At 39.8% G+C, this 19642-nt stretch overlaps 2 protein-coding genes across 2 annotated transcripts in view; both read left to right on the top strand.

Annotated features, from left to right (window-relative positions):
* Positions 1-740: 740 nt before the first annotated feature.
* LOC145455116 (uncharacterized) lies at positions 741-19213 on the top strand. Its single transcript, XM_080333068.1, has 13 exons — positions 741-1294; positions 1412-1438; positions 4808-4858; positions 4916-5047; positions 8839-8948; positions 11057-11212; positions 11274-11343; positions 11932-12078; positions 13163-13279; positions 15235-15374; positions 16935-17024; positions 17770-17823; positions 18421-19213. The coding sequence occupies exons 1-13, from the start codon at positions 1225-1227 to the stop codon at positions 18466-18468; spliced, it is 1212 nt and encodes a 403-aa protein (XP_080189194.1). The 5' UTR covers positions 741-1224; the 3' UTR covers positions 18469-19213.
* Positions 1445-19642, top strand: part of LOC145455115 (uncharacterized) — a 99028-nt gene continuing 80830 nt past the window's right edge. Inside the window, exon 1 of the mRNA XM_080333067.1 lies at positions 1445-2721. The gene's annotated coding sequence lies outside the window, so the exon portion shown is untranslated. The remainder of the gene's footprint in view (positions 2722-19642) is intronic.

Here is a 19642-nt window from a genome sequence, read left to right as displayed (position 1 = left end):
CGCTGAAACTTACTGCTAAAACTATCCGAATTACTGTACAATATATCTGGAAAAGGCAATTGTTGTCGTCTCTATTGAACTGCCAGTCAAGAACTACACAGAACACAGGACGTTCGTGTCAGCTACCGCGGAAGTGCCAGTTAAGTATAAACTGTAAGCTGATATCCGTAGACAACGGACTTGCCGTATACTATCCGCAGACGACGGACGGGCTATATCTGCCATGCAATGAAGCAGTCATGCTGTAAAACCTTCTGTGAAGCAGGTGTTGTTTGTTCATCATGTATTTCGTACCTCAACAGGTCCTGAATTAATCTTAAATCATCACCTGCCAAACTACTAACAATGCGCACTCAGAATCCCCGCCGGTAGCAGACTTCTTGAACACCTGATCAGCAAGCTGCTGCTGCCGTGGTCATTGAAGCATAGCCGATTAGTCAATCAAGAGCCGTGGTTATTTGATTACTAGTCTTCTCGCCGTTCTATGGTCAGGGGCACGCCCATTCTTGAGCAGCTACTTTCAAACGCTTTGACCGAAATCTTAACGGCTTTCCTGTAAGCTTCTTTCAGGCTAATTGTTGTTTTTTATTAATAATCTATAGAATGAGACACAATCACGGAGACTTTTTGAGATTTTCCAAATTTTGGACACCCTATTACTCAAGTCTAGCGCCACCAGCGGTAATACTGATTTTGCTTGCTCACAATCCTCATTGCTCAGTGATGTTCAGTGTTCACTCTTCACTCACTTCAGGTTCAGAGACTTCGGTCATTCAATGCACTGTGGTAGTGATTTGGTAGCAGGGATTTTTCCTAAAATTGTGTTTGTGGAAAAAGTTCTTACAAAACATACCAATAATGACTCACCTGGTCATCGTCTTTCAGTTGATGTGCTTAACTGCTGTTCGTTGACCATCACAGACCACAGTCGTGTCACTGGTGTTTTAGAGGTTAATTGTTGTTGTTGTTGGCAGGGGTTTGGAAGCCTGTCAGTGTGTCAGTGTCAGTCAGGGTCGTGATGCCGGAGGGGTTATGTGGATGTGGATGTGGATCATACTGATTTGTTCCGTTTCTGTTCTGACCAATTCACTTATGTGTTGCTGTTCGTCATCATATCTGCGAACCGATAGCGGACTTTAGTATATATCCATCACTGCGCATAACTTGTAGCCTGTCTGAGAAACTGCATTCTGTGAGACTCGCCTATTGTTAATCTTCTGAAAAATGAAAAGTCGTTTGCCAATGTTTCTTGGATTTATGCTGTTACTTTTAGTAAGGATAGCGACTAGTCAAGGTGAGTTTTGCATTACTTATTTTATTTCTATCTTTATATTGATATTAGATGTGTATGTTTCATCATGTTTTGATGTCTAACATCATGGTACAAATCAAAATGCCTTGTTCTTCTTAGATGGATCGGGCGAATACTATGGATCAGGTATGATTATTTTTCACTGAAGAGTTTGAATGACCACAGTACCGGGGCTGGAGATTCCAGAGTTCGCAATATTTTTGTCATAATTTACAGATGAGGGGAGTCATGAGTAAAAGCTGGGGGGTCGGTTATTTGATTGATGAGTCGAGATTAAAAATCACAGCATAATTGAACAGTGATATCCAAGTAAAAAATAATGAGATACATTTGGTCTCAAAGTCTTGAAGTGACTCGGTCTTAACAAGAATTTTTCGTCTCAAAATTAAGACCAAAATTGCTTGAAAATATTGGTCTCCAAGACTCTTTTTAATAAAAAGTCACTTCAAGAATTTTTCGTCTCAAAATGAAGACCGCATGAAGCATAACATACCTGCATTTGCAGTTCATTAGATAGATACCCATTACATAACATTATCATTGTACATAACACTTACCACTTTGTATACAAACCTCAAAACAATATATACTGTAGTCTAGGGTAACCATATTTTGGAAATCTGAAAACATTTTTAGAATTTTCAGACTTGAAAAACCGGAGGAGAATTCTCAAAAAATGGTTAATTTTACCCACTCGGTGGTCGGTTGACTAAAAAAAAAGAAAAGATTTCTCGCTCGGTGCCCAAAATACAGTTTTACCGCTCACATTGTCGGGTGGTTGACTAAAAAAAAATGAAGGTAAACTTTCCGCTCAGCTCCCGAAATACCCGCCAGAGCGTCACTTCGGTGTTGATTTACGGCATCTCAGTCGGATTTTGCTATATATATGACCAAAATTCTCAAATAAGAGGACAAAAGAGCATCCTCCCAGGAGACTTTGAAAAAGTCAAAAAAGAGGACAAATCCACTTATAAGAGGACGTATGGAAACCCTACTGTAGTCCGAGTATATAATAGTATTTGTTGCGACATGCCACCACCATTGTGTCAGTGAAAAGTGACAAGGTACTTTGAATTCTTGTTCTGGCGCAAATGCATCCTGTATTTGACTTATTTGAAGTGTGACATGTGATGTGACCAACGAAAAATGGACCAACATGGTACCACCAAATACATTTCGGCTCTCCGCTCTCAAGCCACCGCTAGATTGTATTTGATGTGACCTTTGATGGATCAAAATTTGTCAAAGAAAGCCAATTACGTCTTGTGCTCCTGGCTCATGACAATTCACCATTCTGATTTATAAGACCATGATGTTTCTTGATTAGCAAAATTCGTCTCAAAAACAAGACCAGAAACACCGATGCATCGAAAACTGTCCCAAAAAGCACAATGTCTCTTATAAGATGCGTTTACTGGTCTCAGTTTTAAGACCGAATTATCGTAACAATTCAAATATGGTCTTAAAAAGCTGAATCAGTCTCAATATTAAGACCGAATAATCTTGACAATTCAATGTGATCTTAAAAAGTTTGATCAGTCCTAATTTTATGACCGAATAATCTTGGCAAATTAATATGGTCTTGTATAGCTGACTCAATGTTTGTTGAGGTATAATTCTGTGTCAGTCTCAGAGTTTATGGAATTACTGAATCTAATCTGAGTCATGAATCATAACCACAGTTTCAGTTTGTAGTCTTAAAAAGTGCAGAGTTGAAATTTGTGAGTCTCCCAACATCCTTCCAACATCTATACTATCACACACTTGTGAATCAGCCAGAATATGTGGGATGCTGTCACAATGCTGAATAACATGGCAATACTAATAGGATAAAACATATGTGTGAGACACCATGTCTCGTTGCAATTACAACATGCAGAATGGCACCATGTGCATGAACGATGTTTGTTTGATTCTTTTCAATTTTTATATCTGGCAGTTTGCCCGAGTCTAAATGCATTCTTTTGATCTGCACCAGAACTAGACTGGCTTGTGTTTGAGATTTTATCAATTGTATGAAAATCTCTTGTAATATAATATTCTTATTGTAATACAGAACCTTTTTTTGAATACAATATTTTCAAAATCGTATAGAGCATTAGGCTAGGACAGTGGTTCCCAACCTTTTTCATCTCGTGCCTCCCTTGGCCGAAATTTTACCCAAAATTCCCCCCTAAGGATAAATCTGCCGATGATAAAAAATGGTCATTTTTACCGCGCTAACACCTGTTGACTGACAGAATAACGGGCGGTACCGAGTGTTTGTTTCTATCAGTGCTGTAATAGCACTTTGTAGACCTATAAAAACCACGGTCCTTGTCTCAATCACAGAAATTCTGGAAGGCTTGACTCAACAGACTCCCACACTTCCATTTGTGTTTTCGGCTTACCTTGCACCAATCGCTAATATATAACTGCTGTGAAAAGTCAGTATCCATAAATTTACTGGTTTCGCGATTTTTTTCTGAAGTTTGCGTATGCATTTAGCCAACAATAGTAGCACTTTCATATATAGCAGGGTTGACTATACTCGAGTTTGAATTGAGTCACCATTTTCTGATACCTCGACTTGACTCGAGTCAATTTCTCAAAATACGGAAATGACTCGACTCGACTCGAGACCATCTGGGTATTAACTCGATTTGGACCCGAGTCATTGTGCATGACTCGAACCAACCCATATGACTCAAGACTATAAAACCGCCAAGACCGACATTTCATTGTAATTTCGAAGAACAGTAAAGTGACCACCCTGTTGGAATTTCGTCTATTGATCCTGGTACTTGACAATGCGACAAGAAACTGCTCAAAGTGAGGAAAATTAGTATATCATAAATCCAAAGCTCATTGAAATTTAGGACACTCATTACGTTTCGGCAACATTGCACCAAGTTTACTATGTCTTTTTTCGATCGGGTAGCTGTTCACTGAAAATAAAGCAAGGCTAGCGATCTATTTGACTTGAATCGATGACGTTGGAATATTTAGTCACTGTCTGAAAATGTTGAGTTGAAAATATAAGATAAATACTTTCACTAGACGCCTTGTTGGTTTAGATTCGGCACGACATTTACTCGCTTAGAATATATTTGATTGAGATGCCGTCGCTGGCCTACAAAATTGTCTTACGAACTGCAGCACATCTGAACTAGTTAAAAAAAGGGGTGGGGGGATTTGTATATGAAAAAGAGATTTCAAATAGCAATTGAATATACTTTCAGCAAACAAAAACAGCCATAAGGAGCATACGTTCGGATATAACTGGTTGACTACATGACAATTCGAACATGAACAATTTGGGAAATCCGTTACAATTTTAAAGTGGAATTCCTCCCTAAAAATTGCAAAATTCCCCCCAAGGGGGGAATTCCTCCCCTGTTGGGAACCACTGGGCTAGGATGTTGCAGATGCTCAATGTGCCGGCAGGCTAGTTGCCGAGCTCTGATTATTCAGTTTTATGAATGTTTAAATTTCATATATTTCTTTTTATCGTAGGAGATTGTGAAGGCTCAAACCAAGCGCTAACCCTTGATGGAGAATGTGCCGGTAACTAGATTGGAATATATTTGTTGCTCCCGGTTTTACAATCATTTTTTGTCCAAGAACGTTGTTCTGAAGGACATGTCTGGTGTCCAGGAGGTTCGACTTGCTCAATTGAAGGTGCCGGAGACACTGGATACCGCTGCCCTTGCATCAATGGCTATTATGACGACGAATCAGGCAATTGTGTCTTGGGTGAGTGTTCTTTAGATGCGGTTCCGGAATCAGAATACCTGAGGGTTACCATATTTTGGAATCGGGAAAGGGAGGACACCTTTCGAGAAATTTCAGACTAACAATACTAAAGTAAAAATATTACATTTACCACGAAATTGTGGTTGGTTGACTGGAGAAAAAAAACTCGTCATTTTATCATTTACGTTCGGACCACGAATTTCCTGTTTGGCCATTTCCACTCGATTCTGTCATTTTACCTCTAAAAGCTGTAAAGGAGGACGAATTGCCAAAATAGAGGACATTCAGGCGTCCAGGCGCGTAGCCAGGGGGGGGTTTCGGGGGTCGAAACCCCCTCCTTTAGAAACGCGAAACCCCCTCCTTTAACGTGAAACCTTGTTCTTTTTAAATGACCGCTCTGACGCTAATACTCGTTTGCAATTCAATAAGTCATATTATCAGTATTGTGCGCGGCGAATTAACGAAAGGCGCGGCCAATTAACGAAAGACGTGTTGCTAATTAGCGAGATTCGTCTGTGCGCATTGCACTGCACAGTGTAACGCGACACGATCTCCCGCTGAGATGATTGGCGAAATCAGGTCATTCATTGTCGCGCGTTCGGCAATCATTACTAGCCTGATTTACCGCGTCTCCAACAAGCCTAATTCCGCTGGCTTGAATAATCACATCTGCAATAGGCCCGCGGCGCACGATATCGTCACTGGCCTTCACAATCACATCTGCATTGGCTTGGTGTGCACGATATCTTCGTAGGCCTACACAATCGCATCTGGAATAGGCCTCGTACTAAAGATATCGCTAGCCTAACTACCGCGTCTTGGGCCTACCATGCTTCGGCTCCTATTTCTCGATGGCTTGGATAAAATGCTATTAAGTATATGCTGATTAGCGATTGTGATTAAAGAGTTACATCTCGTAACTGAATGACATCGAATGTCCGCAATCATGTTCGACGCGTGCGTACATGCGTAATTGATTTCCACTAGTCTTCAGCTATAGTCCAGTAGGCTTTGAGTTATAAGAAGTAAAGGTTTGAACCACCTGAAATCGGCGTCATTATAGCACATATTCCATAAAAACTCGTACATTTTTACTTGCCTAAATCGTCACCGAGGCTACGTAAGACGCAAGACGCATTGATGAGCGGGCGTATTTAATTGTTGGACGCTTTGACAAGCGCGCGAATTTAATTGTTCAGCGCGTTGATAAGCGCGCGTATTCAAATGTTCGACGCGTGCGTATTTCATTGTTCACGACAGATCAGGGAGTCGCTAATTAACAGCACTTCCGGACTCGTCGAAAAGCTTATCGTACGCCTATAATCGCCAACACGGGGATGTTGTATAATCGTTATTTACGCATCGCATGTACTTAACCCTAATGAGTCAATGCTACGTTACTAAATTCGGAAAAAATCGAAACCCCCCCTTTTATTTCAACCCCCCCCCCCCTTATTTTTCGGCTGGCTACGCGCCTGCAGGCGTCCTCTAAGGAAATTTCCAAAACTTGAAAAAGGAGGACGTATGGTAACCCTAGAATACCTGTACTCTGAAATATAAAGCAGTGGTTCTTAACCTTGTCTCCGGCGCCCCCCAGGGGGCTGAAACGCTCAGGGGGCGAAATGCTGGGTGCTGGGGGCGCTGAAGAAAAATGGCCTCGCAGTAGATGGTATAGTAAGGACACGTTATTATCAGAACAATGGTTACATATATCCCTGAGTTCTCATTGCAAACTAACATTCGACAAAATCTGTCAAATCACAATGTTTTTCGTTGCCCTCATTGCTAAATATCCACCGTCGAGGTTCCTGCGAATGCAGTGGTTTATTTCATTTCATGTAAAATGAATTTGGCGTACTTTTGGATTGCCGATTCCACTTTGAAACACTCCCGTCATGTTAGCTACTCCAAGTCGTTTCGACACCATCCTGTCTTTTCATTGTATCGCAGTTTTGTGGTGTTTTGAAATGACTAACATAATAAACTGATACTTATACTGATAGCTCGGGCTATTTTGCACAAAATGTATTGTATCCTGCAGCGCACTGCGTGTCGAAATCGAAAAGGCACTGTACTGTACAACTTTTGAGAGTGATGCCTTTGATGCATTAAAGATGTTTTAAGCTTTTTGGCCAAAATGATCGACTAAAATACTTGTATTTGAGAGCTACAAAATTAAATTGTCGGAATATTTCTTTATCGTATCATAAAGGATGATACTGCTTACTGTGGTTACCCCCATTCATGTTGAGCTTGGTGCAGTACTAAATTTAATGTGAGCAAATCTCCTCCACATTCTCAGTTGATTTAGCATAGTCACACAAAGCAATAAAACAAAACCCAATACTATTAACTTCCCTGTATTGCCAATTGCAGAGGAGAATTCGGGATGTGTACGTCGATCTCGAACCAAATGCTATGAGCCCGTAGGCCTTACCTGATGGTTGTTATAACCTGGATTTGATCCCAAAAATTGCACATACAATTATACCGTTAATTAGTCGAGTGGTCTAATAGTGAAGTCCCAACCCGAAACCGGACTTCAACCACTTACCTATTGTTTTTACTACAGTCCTTTAAATAGAGAGGGAAGGCGCCAGACCCAGACAATTTTTTAGAGGGGGCGCTGGAGAAAAAAAGGTAGTCTAAAGGAACGGGCAATGACATTGATATGCATCCTTGCAAAATATCTCTTCTAGTATAGACTTTGTGATCTAGACCCCAACGATTTCAGACTTATCTCAATTGGAGATATGGATTTCTGAAATGTGACAACTAGCAAATATCATATACAGTGCCCTCAGCTTTTCGTTTGGTTGCTGAGTGTTTTTCTTTTTATAAGTCTTACCTATACACGATTTTCATCATTCCATGGGTGAGTAGTATCAAATTTAATCACTTTTGTCAAGTGTGCCAGGAAAGTTACTTCTAGATTCAATCGAAATAGAAAGCTAAAAGCAAAGGTGATCGGTAACAAGATAATTCTACTCTTTCCACTAAAGTAGTAAGATTTCCTGGCGCTACTTACTCGAGTGGTTTTGATGTTGGCTGTTATAAAGTAGAAAGTAATTTTTGGATACGTTTGCATCACTTATGAGTGACATTGCCATATACCAACTGGGCAGAACAGCCCTGTATCACGGTAACTGAATAATATTCTTGAAAGCTGCACATATTTAAATTGTCATAAGTAATTGTGCCTTGATCGAGAAGATGAACCCTGCAATTCCAAAAGTAGCGACCTCTGGCAAACTGCTAAAAAAGCACCACCCCACCGCGAAATCTTTTTGAAACTACTGTAGTACTTTTCAAATTGTAATTTTCTGCTTTTTCTTTGCAAGAAGATTTGACGTCTTGAAAGTCAGCACTTATAATTGTAATTTGATCAAAATTTACTGCGTTACTTCTATTTCTGCTTGAGTAGCAACACTTGCTACTCTAACCACCTCTTGTTAAAACTCGACTCAATGTAGGCCAGGGGTCTCGACCAAACATGTGGCACACGAGAATATTTTGTGAGAACATTTTATTCAAATATTTGGAATTATGATTTTTTTTCGTGCATGGGTGAATTGTTAGAATAGTAAATCACATTTCACGGTGGTGTGGAATGTCTGTTTACAAGGTCCCGTCAAATAAGGCCTCCTTGCCAACTTGGGAAGACATTCAATGCGGTAACCCTATTTTTTATGCTGCGGCCCATGGCGTCATCAAAAACTTGCCAGCGCTAGCCATTGTGGATTTTCAGGTATCCATCTTACTTAAACTTGATCTGTGCCTGAATTTTGCAGGTCGATTTTTTGGCGGAAAAATTTTCTTTGGTTCGGATGACACCTCAGAAAAAGCGTTTGCTTCACGGGATTTGAGTACAGACTGCACGACTGACTCTGTGAATGAAGTGGTAAGATTATTAGTACAAGATTGTGTGATGCACATTTGTATTCTTTTCTTCTGGTTCACTTGATTTAACAGATTGATATTTTTGTTTTGGCGGGAGAGTAGACTTCAGAATTAAAACAAAAAACGATTGTAACCTACTGTTCCTGTCCGTAGCTTTTGCGGCGTATTCCCATCAGAGATATCGAGTTGATACAATTCACCTATATCATTCTCTTGAAAAATGTTTGTATCTGGTGCATTCTAGGGTACGAATCCTTTAGATTAGTGCTTTTCAACCTATTTGAGGTTGAGCATCATCTGCACTTTTTTTTTCAAAAAACAAATTCATCCCTACAAACCAAACGAAAATTGTTATACATTAAGAGAATGAAGATATATTCAACAAAATTTTGTTCAGATATGCAACCAGTAGGCTACCGGTTTATGCCATCAGGTGTATCATTAGAAGGACAACTCCGGGTTTTAGTGGCATCTCACGACCCAAGCCTCACAGATCAAAAAGAATGCATTTTTAATATTAGTATGCTATGACTTTACGGGGATGTATGACATAGTGATGGCGCGGACAACAATTGTACTCAACACAGCTTTACGAAACATCTCTGACGCAGATGATTTCAAATTGGGCTGAAATGTTTTCCTCTGCACGACGCATTTCTACCACTGTCTACTCATATTGCAAGGTCAATACTATTCGGTGCCAACTGCCGACCATTTCGACGACCGAGCATATGAACATTGAAAGTTTTGGCCGACCAGTGATGGTCATTATTGACCAAGGTTTTGTCGCTGCCGATTTTTTTGGCACCGCACTTTCCCAGTGGTATGTTGGCCAAAACTTGCGTGTCCAGACGCAGAAGGGGTTGGCTTCGAAATGAATGTGTCTCATAGACCCGCACTAGCTCGTTGCACACCCTTACACCAAAGCATCCGAACCGTCTTCGACGGTGTCTTCCAGAGAAACCATTCGGACAAACCTGAATTATGAATTTAAACCAACTTCTGTAATACAAAAGTCGTCGGCACATTTTCATGTGTTACAGTAACTTCTAAATGCCAGTCTGTAATGATGGTAGTAAGTCTGTAATGATGGTATTTACTGACATCTTCGTGTCTAGTGCTAATCTAACCGTTGTTGTTACAAAATATGACGATTGTTCAGAGAAAGGAAGCAGAAAGTCAAGTTTACGTCAATTTTTCCCCGCGTGTCGTAGGCTCAGATGTGCTGATGCACTGTATGCCTGCCAGTAGACCCGCTTTCGAACCAGACTTTTGATCACGTAGGCTACTAACTGTAGCGCGCAAATAATAATTCACTACGGCTGGTACGAGACAAAGTTGTTGTAAAAGCTATGATTAGTTGTGCGTCGTAAATCAAACAAGTTTTTACAATTTGGTCACAACGAGTCAAGTAGCTACTGCACTTTAATTTTTCCTTAGGTTTATTTGAATTATTCAATGTCAGAAAAAGGAACAGTTATTTACGATTTTTCGTCCGCACGCATCTGCACCTCATCTGTCATCCGCACTGTAATCTTTTTAGTCTGCACAAGTGCATACCATCCCATAGGTTGAAAAGCACTGCTTTAGTTGATTTGGAATGTACCTTTTGAAAGTAGAATGGAGTTGGTTTTCAGCCCTTATCATGCTTTGCGAAAGTAGTCTTGATTCGCTGAAATTTTGGATACTAATCATGATTAGGCTATTTGTTGTATCACTGAAATTCCATTTATAAAGCGTAGCAGACTTGATGTTTGGCTCTTTGGGATGCCTGTTTCAATCGAATTTTGTAACATTAATTGATAGCTATAGTGGATATTTTATTGATTCATGGTGTGTACCTGTACATGGAGGTAATGAATGTGACTTTTCCACTCTGTCTTCTGTTCGAAATCGCGCAGGTATCGAGATGCACAGGAATCGATATCAAATACATCACTGCATTATCATTCACTGTATTGCCTTTGTTGTAAGTGTAATGGTGTTTGTTCCGTCAATGCGGATTCTCTCACTGACTTGGTTGTCCCGTTGATGAATAGAATGTTGCCGTGAAAGATTCATGCTGTGAAACTATTCGACTTGTTTAATGGGAATGTAATTGATATACAGATTTTTGGAATCTATGGCAACGATGCGTTTTATGTCAATCACACTATTTTGGATGAAGATGATGCGAGCTGTTCTGCAACTTACCAATTGCTGTTTGAAAACAACTTTGTTGTGAATGATGAATATTTAAAAGGGATATTCACAAATAAATCAGGGGTAGGATCTGTGTTACTATCTGCGGTAGCATGAGATTTATGTTGTAAGTTGATGATTTTAGTGTGATGACACTGCCAATTCAACTGTGTATGTGGATCTGAATTGTACGGCATCATACAAGTCCGTAGTAGGTAAGAGATTTCCAATTCCAAACCTCTTCATGAGAAAATGTCGTTTTTGATGTGGTCTCTTCTCATCTATTAGTAATATTATTAGCTTTGAGTTAATTTTTCAGAGCCCAACCACACAAAAATATCTGTACGTCTCCTATGCTTTAATACAGCAGTCCGTTGCGACTCTGCGTCTGAGTTTTGTCTTGCTTTTATTTTGACCATCTAATCTAGAACCAAAGCTGATCACCAGCAAATTGCTTGAATATGAAAGTGCTCAATTAGATTGATTTTCTTGAATATTTCGTTGATTGAAATGGACAAAATTGGATTTGGTATCGGTATATATTTGAACCATTAGCCATTTACTTGTGTAATAGTTTAGTGATAGTTAACAGGATTATACCAGTCACAGACCACCGGTGTACAGTCTTTTCACCGCTAAGCTTTTTTACCTGCGTTTCCTAATTTCTGTGATGCTTGGATAAAAAGACAAATTAATGTTGAAACTGAATGAACTCTCTCCCTCTGTGTATTTCAAAGTTTTCATATCACGATTGTACAGGGACAAATTTTTTCTAGCAATTTCGTCATATTTTGCATTCGCAGTTCCAAGCATTATATGTGGACCTGGCGGTGAATATTCTGGGTATTGTCAAGATCCGGATACATGCAGTGTTAGTGTCAATGGAATAGCTTCCTGTGTGTGCCCCACCGGATTTGGACTGCCGTATAATGATGCAACATCGTGCGAAGGTGAGCAATAGGACAGCGAATGCTGTACCCTGGCAGACCTTTTTAGTGTTATATATCTCAGTATTTTACCGGATTTTGTATATGGTGATACCATATTGCATTTGTATGGCTGTAAATTATTTGATGAGAGTTCTAACCGACCTAAGCAAATTTTCAACTTTTGTAACTGAACCTTTGCTAAAAATAGTCGAGTAGCCTTGCTGTATAGTGATAAGTATTGTCGAGCAAGAGTGGATTTTTACATATTTATATGGATTCAGATAATGCGAGATTTCAGACATGACGGAACATTCATAATATTGAAACAATAATGATGTTTCCCGATAACCTGGGACTCTAGGAATTTCATACTGATCCAAGCCAGTCTCAGGGGTACCCTGGAGGTGACAACACACACTCAGCTCATACATATGATTTGTGATGACACGCTCGTCTTGATCATCATTGGTTGCACGCAATTGCAAAAACGATCAGTACTGTCCTGGGATTGTGGCACGACGTGTGTAGTGGCGTACGGATCGAAGCCCCGTCCTTCTGAAATGTCAATTCCATCTCCAATATTTATTGGCTCATTCGCAATTAAGCAATTGGTACTTTCCCGAGTGAACCCTCACATTTCTGAACTGATATCTGAAAGGGAACAGCAGAGTCGTACTGATTTTCAACATATATTCATTAAAATGTTTTCATTTTGTTCTTTTAACGCTCTGACCATAGACAGTTAATTTTGTACATCAGTAATTTATAGCAATGCATTTCATGTCTTGTGCTAGATATGAGGCCTCATTTTATGCCCTGGTAAAACATTCGAAGGTTTCTCTTTAAGTATCAGTGTGACGTATGCAATTTGATACGGCAGTATTAAAATGACTTGGGGTTTGATAGGAATTGGACGCACAACCCACCATGATTATGACTCCTATCTAACAGTGGTGTATTGATCTCACTACTAAAAATACTGAACAACTAACCGGTAATTGTAGTTGATGAGCTATGTGTTTGCAAATAATAAAATAATGTTTCTTGTTTTGTGGCTCAATCAATGGTAATGGCCTATTGCATGTTGAAATCATGATATTTTTAGAGGCAACATGTGTTGATGACGAAGGTTGCAACTTTGGTACATGTTCACAAGAGCCAAACGTCCTTGAACGTCAATGTACATGCACCTGGGGATTCACTGGTGCTAATTGCACTGATCGTGAGTAGATAGTAAATATATTTCACTTTCATTCTATATTTCATAAAATGTCGACAAAAAAATACTTGCAAGCAAGGCTGTGGAGTCGGAGTTTAGCTAATTTTCGTTTAATGGAGTCGGAGTCGTGAAAACTGTAGTGGTCGGAGTCGTGGAAAAATACTGATCGGAGTCGAAGTTTGTGAAAATGACCCCGACTCCGACTCCAACTTCTTTAGTATGAAAACGATTGCTTTCAAAGGTATCCTTAAATTACTAATAACAACTAAAATGGGATTTTTATGTATCAGCAATCACTGTTATTAGTACCGATGTAGCTAAGGGGCGGCCAACCCGTGGCCCGCGAGGTAATTCTCGAAATTAGTTATAACATCAGGTAAAATTGCAAGGCCAACCAAAATGACACATAGGGACCAGCCACATTTATCGCAGATCTTTGTATATGACCATAAAGTAGAATATTTTGCAGCAGATTTATTTGACTTGAAGTTTTTCTTAGCACTTCGCATGATTTATTGTCACTCGATTTCTTGCATTTAGCATTGGAACCCCCTCCTGAAATTTACGGAATTGAGCCTAACTATATTCGCAATTAGGATATAACGTGTTGTCCAACATGGGACTTCGCTTGTGCGCTTGCACCGAGATCAGCGGAGATGAAACATTTGCACAAAATGATAGAGGCATGTTCACCGAAACCTTTGGTATTGCTATGTCTAAACGCCGAATAATCCTGTCCTTGTCAAATGAGACCAGTAGTATACAGAGGTGACCCTCAATATATGCATTATGCAAGTAACAGATTTATTAATCGAATTCATTCATTGATTGCCTTTGTGAAAAAATTTCGCGGTCCGCGCGACCACACTGCACAGTTTCACACACATTTTTCATGACATACTTCTATTAATTGGACATTTTTTGCAAAATTACAATTCAGTTGCATAGAGGAAGAAAATCGCAATACGCATCTTTGCAATGCAGTCACAAATTGATGAATTTTTTGGAATTATACCATGATACTGTGACAGAGTAAATACATCCACTGGTTTCGTAAAATTGATGTAAATATAACCAAACGCTGCTTCCCACTTGAATTGGTAAATTGGTAATACTGTTGGGAGTCGGAATTCTCTCAAAAAAATAGTCGGATTCGGTACGTTTAAAGACTCAAGAGTCGGAGGTCGGTATATTGAAAATGTCTGGAGTTGGAGTCGGTGGTAAAATTTAGCGACTCCACAGTCCTGCTTGCAAGCCCTCCGTGCCTTGATTTACAAGACTTTGGCTCAGCTCCAAAATAACGCTGCCGTTTAGTCACTGCTTGGCGCAGATAGAAAGTTTGTTCTGAGGACTTATGGCAGTCATCTCATAGTGGTGATAGTATTTTGATTCTTTTTCGCATTTACTTCTAAGGATGACCGCCGGCAGAGTGTCTTAGGCTTGTAGGTTGTATTTTGGTTGCTGTGACTGTGAGCATATTCTCAGACGACATCTCATGTATGCAGTTTGGGCAAGGGCCAAGTCTTTCTAAACAATCAAATCGTATTTCAGGCTCTTAATCTCCGCGTATTACACCAATCAAGACTCGTGACTATGGTTAATTAACCATGATCCTCAAAATATGTAAATAACAAGAATTACTGTAACAATTAATGGTGTCCGTGTCCTGTCACTAAACTTTGTGACAATATGCATGCTTTATTTCTTGTTTGCAGTCGAGCTTAAGCTGTTATATCATTTCCATTTCTCAGTGAACGGATTTAATTTGATAATGAGTTGCAATTTTAACTGATGCTATAATATTTTAAACTGATATAATATTCGATCACGCCACAGTGACATAACTCGGAGTAGATGATGATTTCTGTCTGCCTGTATTTCTCAATTTTCACACTACTGTATTGTTTGTTACCAAATAATAGCATACTTTGACTCGAAATTATTTCAATGCTTCACAGCGTGGTGGCTCGTTTTCACTGTGCTTACCGCGGCGCTTGGGATTTTCTTGATAATTGTGATCATCTGCTGCTGCGCCTGCACATCAAAGAGCACAAAGACAACAAAAGAAAATGTCGAAGCAGATGAGCTCGACTTTAAAGTGAGTATTGGGTTGTTGTAAGTTGTGTTCACCCTATGCCGATTTTAAAGCAGGGATTATGAAATCACTGTAACAAAGTTCGATCAGGATTGTGTGTGTGATTACAGCTACGATTGTGTATTTCTACTGCTCGATATCATCACAGATTACATATATGAATAAATCGAGGCCCTCCATTATGTGTCCGAACGCTTTCAGTTGAAGCTGTGTAATCATGATTTCATTGAATCATAACATTTCAAATTTAGTTGATCACGGTTCATGAGTATAATATACCAATACCGTATTAATAGTTTCCAATTACAGATATCGTTGATAATAACTTAGACCGCTTTAGTGAGCTGTCCGTCCCAGTTGAGAACATCAATCTTAAGGTATCGTCAAACCCGCTTTGAAATTCCACCACTTAATCACTCATACCCCGCAAGACTAGTCTGGTCACAAAAACTCGCAATCGATGTCATCATGGGATCAAGATATTGAAACTGTTCATGTGGTTCATAACGTGTTGGCTTGGCTTGTGTGTGTTTCGGGGAATGAGTATTCGTCATTCGAGTAGTGCTGCTTTTATATCGGTCTAAAATTGGTATAGGAGGAGACACTGTAAATATTTGCAGAATGACCGACGACATTCCAGAACTACCACCGATGTTTGTTAGACTCGATTGCGGGCTCGGTATTGAATGATGCTTGCTGGCAGTTTTGATAGAATACATAGTCGTGGAGGAACCTGAAACCGCGTCGTCTTACTAGCTTTCATTTTTTGATCATAATGAAAGTAAATTTGTTCCACATGAAGTCGGTGAATGTTACTGCTTGTTTCAACTGACGCTATCCAGAGTTCTGTCACTTACATTAAGGGACATTCACGGAATGTTACCTAGATTGATAAATGTGATTGATTGCACGCAACTTGGAACTGATACAGCTCTGCCTAATGTAAATGTTGATTTTGGCGCAAACTCGGGGACATTGTGATTTTAGTACTGCCAATACTCGGTCAATTCAACTATCTGGACGGTTGTAGATGTAGAGGTTTATTGCCCGGCTTGAATTATTTTCTCCGTCGTAAAGTTTATGACTATGCCTGTAGCATTGACAAACTTGTGGTGCACCTTGCAACACTGTGCCAACTGTTCTGTTCTTGTGTACTGCTGGTTTTCAAGCCGTTGATTCAAATTGCTCACTAATGCAAATTGTTCTTCAAAGCAGCGATATGCAATATTTGAACAGGTAACTTCTTTGTCTTGGCACTGTGATATGAGATACCAGCTGAATCTAGGTATTCGTGAGTCCTAAGTAATTTCTCCCAAAATAGCACAGTATAATGATAACATGTAAATATAGGCGCGGTGTTGTGACGCATTATCATTTACCGGATGATACCAACCTTCGCAATCAACTGTTTGCAGCGCATACATCCCGCCCTGTCATGCCACTACGGAGAATGTTTGACTGTGTATACTTGGTATTGCGTTATGTGTGAACTCGTATTTGAGTCCGATCTTAATTTCGTTTGATTCTGTTGATATGATGTCATCCAAAATGATCTCATTTCAGAATCCTTTTGTGGACTTCCAGCCCGGCGTGCGAGCAAAAGTGTCCAGCAACATTTACAATTCTGTTTCGGACCCGTTGAGCACTCAATCGGTAATGTATTGACTTTACTGAAAGTCGATCTGTGTGCAGTGCATCCTATGCCTTAGTAATTTATTAGCGCGTTTGGTGTCTACTTAAAATGTCAGACCATAGTTGAGCTATCCAGGGTTGTAATGACTCAAGTCATGACTGGACTCTAGTCCGACTCGAGTCATGATTTTATGCTGACTCGACTTGCCTCGAGTCATTTTCTCAAAATAATGAAATGACTCGACTCTAGTCAATCTGTGTATTGACTCGAACCAAGTCATATGACTCTAGACGTCAAAGCCGACATTTCATTGTCATTTCGTAGAATAGTAAAGCAACCACACTATTTGGATTTTTCGTCTATTAGTACTGGTACTTGAAAATGCGACCAGCAACTGCTGAAAGGGGGGAAATGAGTATATTATAAATGCGAACCATTCGATATCAACAAGCAGAGTTGTAAAAAGTAGATTTAACAAGACTTTAACTGGAAACTGAGCAGTTAACACAATGACTTGGACTCGGACTTGACTCGGTGGTAATATAAAAATGACTCGACTTGAGTCGAGTTGAAACAATAAAAGTGAGATTGACTTGTGACTTGGTTGGTTGCAACCCTGGAGCTATCATCGGTTTTATTTGTAGTCTCGGTTTTTTGATAGAGGAACTCTTGTACCCTGTTTACAAGGGTATTGGACTTGTTCGACAATTGGTTCGGGGCGTACCTTTGAATCACAGCATCCAATCTTTTGCTGTTTTTTTACAGTCGCAAGGACATAGCAATCCTGCTTTCAATAACAACGCTTACGACGACACTCCAGTAAGTCTTAACTGCATATTCTGGCAATCTTGTGTAGGCCTGTACTATTGCACCAATTGTTATACTGTTAACTCCGTTGCTGATATTCACAAGCCCAACTGTGAGAGATCATTATGAGCTCATTTTAACGATGGGAACAACGGCATGAGATGGACGAACTATCGAGAGACTCTGTTCCTGGTACCTTGAGTATTAAAAGTATCAGCTCCGACTCCGTCTCATTATTCAATGTTGACAAAATACGATCTCACACACATATGTAGCAAAAGCTAGATGTCGACTCAGCCAATTTCTTCGTTACTACTCCAATTCATGCTACGTACAATTGTTGTACGTGACAAATTAATGTAATCTCCTGCTGTCTAGAGTGGAGGGAAATCAAGGTTGCTTACACAGCACGATTAGCCTGTTCAGGACAGTGCGGTTGAAACTGACCATACTTGCAATAAACTGTTTGTATTTCTTCTGTCTGGTTTGACTTATTTTGAAATCAATCGATAACTTGTAATGTCACCACTAAACACCCTAAATTTACCTCGGATAGCACTTTCTTTTGAGCGCGGGTAATGTAATCAAATTTTCTTACTTTAATTTCAGAACAAGACATCGGGAAATTCCGCCGCTCAAGGAAATGAATACTTCTAATACAACGCATCTCCCCAGTATTGGCAGCGAACGCTTTAAAAGTGTTATGTCTTGTATTTATCGACATGCATGTCTGTAGCTTTTAATCGCACTCGATGAGCAACAAATCCAAATGGCCTATGACTATCTTCCGATTTTATAGTACAGTGTGCCCTTGTACTTTTCTCTTCAACTTGTTTTCATGTGTTGTGTAGAGCCAAAGCTGTGACATATATACATACAATATCCTTATTTCACACTGCAGCATTCCTGAGGTGTGATTTCTGTAAAAACATTTTATAAATTTTTCTTTGCTGCTGGCCCTTTGTTGCTAGATGTTGCCAGCACTTGGTCCGCTGAATGGAACCATGACATCGCCCTTTTGAGCAGTATACTTTACATTGCTGCACAGAATCCGCGCGTAGTAATCTGTACAATCTCGTAGCCAAAACGTGATACCACTGTTCTACCGTACCATCGTGTCATATGTTAGGCTACACTTTCACTGTAGCAATCATTTTACGGCAACGTGCTCATATTATGTTTTTTATTTGCGACTCCTTCATCAGTGCCTTCACTGTTAGCACCTGACTTTTGTGAACGGGGCAATAATGTTCATGTATATTCAATTATTTCTGTACTGTGTTAATTATACTTTTACATCAGCAATCAATCACCAGTTTTCGTGAACTTGCTATTTGATCAATTATTCCAATCCTCAATGCTATTTATACTTTCCAATTACAAACGAATTGTGCATTTGTAATTCTGTGTCTCTTTGCTGATACCACAGAAGTGCTGTAAAACAACTGAGGTCGTTACGCGGGTCGGTCTAAAACGCCGTGGTATCGTTCCGTTGCAATGTCGGCAGACAACTAGGCCTATCTAGAGTTCATTCTCTATATGTAGGGTTGCCGTACGTCCCTCTTGTAAGGGATTTGTCCTCTTAAAGTGTTCCGAAGGACGCTCAACCCCCAAATGTCCTCATTTTTGAAAATTTCGGTTAAATGTATGTGAAAATCGACTGAGATATAGGAAATCAGCACTCGAGTAACGGTCTGGCGCGGTGGTTCTCAACCGGGGCTACACGAAACCTCTGCAGTTGTAAAATGATTGATAACCTAATTTCTAGTTTTTTTAAATAGAGACAGCACGAGACAGTTTCGCTTCATAATTGGTAAAACGTTAGGACTTA

Source organism: Botryllus schlosseri, chromosome 14, assembly GCF_051294905.1.
Source record: "Botryllus schlosseri isolate E-star chromosome 14, Bs_hap1, whole genome shotgun sequence".
NCBI lineage: Eukaryota > Metazoa > Chordata > Ascidiacea > Stolidobranchia > Styelidae > Botryllus > Botryllus schlosseri.
This window is presented reverse-complemented; position numbering and strand designations above follow the sequence as displayed.